This window comes from Leucopleurus acutus (assembly GCF_964270905.1).
Source record: "Leucopleurus acutus genome assembly, chromosome: 14".
Classification (NCBI taxonomy): domain Eukaryota; kingdom Metazoa; phylum Chordata; class Mammalia; order Artiodactyla; family Delphinidae; genus Leucopleurus; species Leucopleurus acutus.
Genome location: NC_139156.1, coordinates 74082863 through 74087862, shown reverse-complemented (window position 1 = coordinate 74087862; position 5000 = coordinate 74082863). Strand labels below are relative to the sequence as shown.

At 54.7% G+C, this 5000-nt stretch overlaps 1 protein-coding gene across 1 annotated transcript; it reads left to right on the top strand.

Moving 5' to 3' along the window:
• Positions 1 to 537: 537 nt before the first annotated feature.
• FXYD4 (FXYD domain containing ion transport regulator 4) lies at positions 538 to 4793 on the top strand (the record flags this gene model as incomplete). The annotated part of the gene is made up of 7 exons (XM_082855186.1): positions 538 to 577; positions 1221 to 1253; positions 1368 to 1391; positions 2091 to 2165; positions 2271 to 2307; positions 2566 to 2603; positions 4609 to 4793. The coding sequence occupies 7 exons, from the start codon at positions 538 to 540 to the stop codon at positions 4791 to 4793; spliced, it is 432 nt and encodes a 143-aa protein (XP_082711312.1).
• Positions 4794 to 5000: the final 207 nt, after the last annotated feature.

The following is a 5000-nucleotide window of genomic DNA, read 5'->3' as shown; positions in this document are numbered from 1 at the left end:
TGGCCAGGGCTGAGGTGGGAGGCTCTTGCCTGTCCCTGGCACCTGTCCCTGGCACCTGCCCCTAATGCCTCCGCTTCCCCTGCCCAGCTGTTCACTCAGAGGAGTCCTGGGCATGCCCTAGGTGGAGGCTATCTTGGAATTCAGCCTGGTAGTGCCCCAGGCCCAGACCTTTGGATAGCCCGAGGCCTGACAACCTTAGCCCTTTGAGCCAGGGGTCAGGAAGGCAGGCACCAAAGCCTGAGTTAGAACAGCAGCCCTGCTCTCCTGATGATGTGTCAGGCATCTGATTACCAGATTTTAACAAAACCTCATATGGCACTTACTATGCACAGGCACTGCTCTAAGCACTTAACTCCACAAGGCATTACTATTATCATCTCTAGACAAGGAAACAAATTAGCAACTTTTCCAAGTCGACCCCATAAGCAAGGGCAGCCTTGAGATTTGTGCCACCAAGTGCTGTGAGCCTGGGGCCGGTCGGGGCTGTCTGACCCCAGCCTGCCCCCTTCCCCTGCAGCCTAGTCCTGCCGCTGTGTCATGGAGGGAGTGGTCCGGGGCCTTCTCCTCCTGCTGGCAGGTGAGTCAGTCCTCCCAGAGGTGACCCTGCTGTCACCCACCCACCCACCCACCAAGGCTGTGAAAACCAGGACAGCATCTCACAAAGGGGGCCTGATGTTGAATGAATGTGTTTTCATTTCAACTGTCAACTTAAAGAGAAACATAAAGGAAGTAACGTTACAGGTAGGAAGTAGCTACTGCAAAAGTTACCCAGGTTAATGGAACTTTGGGAGCTAACCATCTGTTGGAGTGAAGAGAACAGCATTCCCTACTTCTTTAGGAGGCAGAGCATTAGCCAGGACCTGTGTAGAAAGCTTTTCAGGAGAGGGTAAAAAGATACCAACACACCATCCCATTTTGAGTGTAAGAAAGAATAGCAGGAAGCCTGAGAAATTGCTGGAAGGGCTGGGGGTGAGGATGGAGGGCGGGGGTGGGGGGCGGGCACAAAGACCAGGAAGTAGGAGACAAAATCCCAGGTCTGTTTGGGGGTGGGGAAGGTGTGAGGAAAGGAACCGGTGACCTCAGGGCCCTTCCATCCCACCTCCCCAGAGTCCCAACGAAGCTGGCTGTCCTTGCGCCTCTAGGCTGGGGTCCTGGCTGCTGATTCATTTTGAGACCAGTGCTGTGAATTAACACCCAGTCCCTCTGCTTCTCTCACCCAGGCCTGCCCGTCCTGGAAGCCAATGACCTGGTTGGTGAGTAAGGTCCCAAACTGCCCTGCTGGCCCTGCCTTAGCTGACCCTAAGACCCCACATCCTGCCTCCTGGCTCTGGTCCTTATTTATTTTTTTTATGTTTTCTTTCCTGCAGATAAAGGCAGTCCCTTCTACTATGGTAAGAGCTGATATCCCTTGCCCCCCACCCCTACCCTTGCCTATCCTGGACCTCTTTGCTAGGGGTTGGTGAGGGGTGATGTGGAGCCCAGTGTAGACAGAAAGGGGCTTGAGGGAACAGGGAAGGAGGGGCAGGATGGGGCTGAGACTGGGGATTAAAGAACCAGAGTCGTCGTCATCGTCGTCGTCGACCAGAAGAGTGACAGGCCGACTCATAACATGGTCTTTGGGAGAACTTCATTCCAGCAAGGAGGTAAGGTGCCCACAGGATGTTTAGGAAGACTTCCGGGGAAAGGGGCTAGAGGCACCTGGCTAATCTCCTTTCTTCAACTCACTCTCTCTTGCCTTCCCCAGGACCAGCTCCTTGCTGCCCGACAACGCCCCAAGCAGGTTTCCGCTCCCTCTGCCTGGCACTGTCCCCCAACACAGTCCTCATGTGCTCCAGGTCTCAGCTCAAATGCCACCTTTCAGAAAAGCCTTCCTGGATCATTCTTCAAAGCCCATTCTTTTTCTGTGCTCTTCTGCTTGTTTTTTCTTCCTATCACTTGTTCCCACCAGATATTAGATGATGTACTTACTGGCTTGTCTTTCTTGTTGCCTGGAATGTAAGTGCATCTGTACAAGCAGGTGGTCATAACTATCTGTTGAACGACTGGGCTGGAGCCAGGCTGGTGCCAGCTCACTCTCTATGCTCCTCTAGACTGGGAAGGCCTGCAGCTGGGCGGGGTGATCTGTGCGGCGCTCCTGTGCATCGCTGGAATCTTGTTCGCCCTGAGTGAGCAGTGGGACTGGCGGGGCCGGGGTGGGGGTGGGGAGCGGGTGGGAAGGGGGTGGCTCAGGCTCCCCAGGCTCTTTGAACTGGCTGTCTCTTCCTTCACAGGTGGCAAATGCAAATGCAAGCAAGATCATAAGCACAGGTGAGACAGGGCCCTGTTGTGTGCACCTTGAGCAGAGCAGAGCTATTTGGCGGTAAAGCCCTACAATTTGGAGAAAGAGGACAGCCCCCGGGCTGTCCCTGGGCTTGCAGTGGGATTTGTCATTCACAGATCATCCCTGAAGGGCCCCAAATCAGGGAAAGCTCTGACCCTTCGTATTGTGTAAAGTGGCACCAGGAATCTTGGTGGGGGAAAAGGACAGAGGCTTGAGGATGCTAATCTGACGTGTTCCTTTCTCAGCTCCTTACCCGAGAAAGCTGTTCCACTCATCACTCCAGGTGAGACAGGCTTCGAGAGGCTTCCAGGCACTCAGGCAGGATAGCCATATAATTTGAGAATTAATAAATTTTATGCTGTAAGGCAGACTGTCCTGAGCCAGCCTGCCTTGGGGTCACCTGAGGCTGAGGGGGGTGTCCGTGGAGTGACCCAGTTTGTGAAGACCTGACCTCCATTCTCTCCACAGGCTCTGCCAGTACCTGCTGAGCACAGGACCGGCTTCACGGCACTTCCTGCACCAGCTCCCATACTGTCCCCTCCCCCTTGGGGGACTTTACCCTTCATGATGGCCTTTCTCTCTGAGGGTGGGCCCTTAGGCTCCCTTATGCTCAGGAGGCTGTCCAGAGCTTATTTCTAAATTAAACTTTTCTCCTCCCTCCTGTGGTCTTATGACCTTCTGTGTGTCTGGTTAGGGACAGGCAGGCTGGAAAGGGACAAGGAAATCTTGCTCAGGAAAGTCCAGGCCCCTCAGCGGGAGGGCGGGGGGCGGTGTCCCATAGATTGCTGATGCATCCTGTGGCCACATATCTGTCCTGAAGCCATTCCCAGCATGCCCCCCACTTTGAGGACCTCCTGATAATTGATCTCCTGCCTCACCCATGCATGATGCAAGACATCTCAATGTTCTATCAAAGAACCTTACAATTTCCACACCTTGCCTGGAGACCTTGTAAGTCCCGATGACCCAGATACCCATGACATCCTGTAACCTAGAATGATCCCCAGTCGTTTGCCCTCTGCTAAGACCCCACCTCACTCAGTGAGTGCTCACACAGCCCAGGAAATGGAGCAATTTCTTCACTAACTCACCCCAGTAAAACCCTATGAAATTCTCAGACCAACCCATGGACCCTTCCCCCACTCTAGGTAATGTCCCGTGAGACCCTCACTATAAGCAACATCCCAGCAAGCCCTGCATAGTGCATTTTAGAAACAAAACCCATCCATGCCAATCTGGGTCTCAGTATGTCCAAAGTCCATTTCTGGAATACCTCACTTGAAAGGCCCCAGCATGCACGGGGTGAGGCTGGGGAAACGGCTCTCCCACCTGGGCAGCCTGTTCATCCTGCAGCCTCACCCCGCTTGCCAACCTCCATATCCTAAGGTGGGAGGAGCTGAGGCATACTGGCAGAGACCCTGGGGTGGAGACAGGCTGGGGCAGCAGACGTCTGCCCTGTCCCTGCCAGGCAGTGGCTCACAGTCTGGGTCTGGGCTGATGGGGCAGCCACCTGTCTTGGTGTTGCTTCAAGCCAGCTCTCTAATGGTGCCCTGCTCCAAACCTTCCACCCATTTCCCAGCGTGGTACTAGATCCTCTGGAAAGTATAGTGGATCCAAGACTTGTTGGCTGTAGTCAGGAGGCCGGCACAAGGGATTCTAGATGCTGAGGACCCCACTTCCTGGTCTGCAGCCCTCCCAGGCCCTGAGATCTAAAAACGAGGGTCACAGGAACTTCCCTGGTGGTCCAGTGGGTAAGACTCCGCACTCCCAATGCAGGGGGCCCGGGTTCAATCCCTGGTCGGGGAACTATATCCCACACGCATGCCGCAACAAAGATCTCGTGTGCTGCAACTAAGACCCAGTGTGGCCTCATAAAAATGAGGATCACAGATCTGTTTAGGGCCCTTGAATAGGTCACATAAGCAGGATGAGGGGACAGTTCCAAGGCTGGCCCAGAGCTACAGAAGGAACTCCAAGAACCTGAGTGGGACTCAGGATACCTGGCTGAAATTGCATCCACTCACGGTCCAAGGTAGGTGAGGGAAGTGTGGCAGGGAGCTACGGGGGGCCTCTTAGGCCTTTAGGATCCCAGCATTCTGAACCAGATACATGCTATGAAGAAAGTAAAACAAGCGTGCTGCAGCGGCTGGGTGCATGGGCAGCAGTGGGTGATGTGGTCAGGTCAAGAAGTGACATCTGAGCTGAATCCTCTAAGGTGAATGGTGGGAGGGGCCAGCTGCGCAAACTTCTTTCCTGGTAGAGGGAACGATGGTTTCTTGCCTTTTGAGGACCAGAGGAACGTCGGTGTGACTGGCACGTAAGTGATGACATCAACGAGGAAGCAGGTGCGGCCACTGCAGGGAGAATTTTGCCCCATCCTGAGCTGGGAATCAATCGGGGGACCCGGATCTGCGCATGCGGCGGCAGGAAGAAGGCAGGAGCGCAGGCGCGCAGATTCCAAGGAATGGCGTAGCCTGGACGCGCCGCAGCGTCATCCGCCCAAAGGCAGCCTCCGACCCCGCCTTTTCGTCCTGGGGAGTGGGGTGCATGTCCCTCTCCTCCTTGGACACAGGAGGATGCTGGTGTGAATGGGTTGCATTGGAGAATGTAAAAATGAGCTCCGCCTAAGAAAGCAAAGTCTGTGGCCTTACGTGGGGCTAGAGTGGCAGACGCGGAAGCG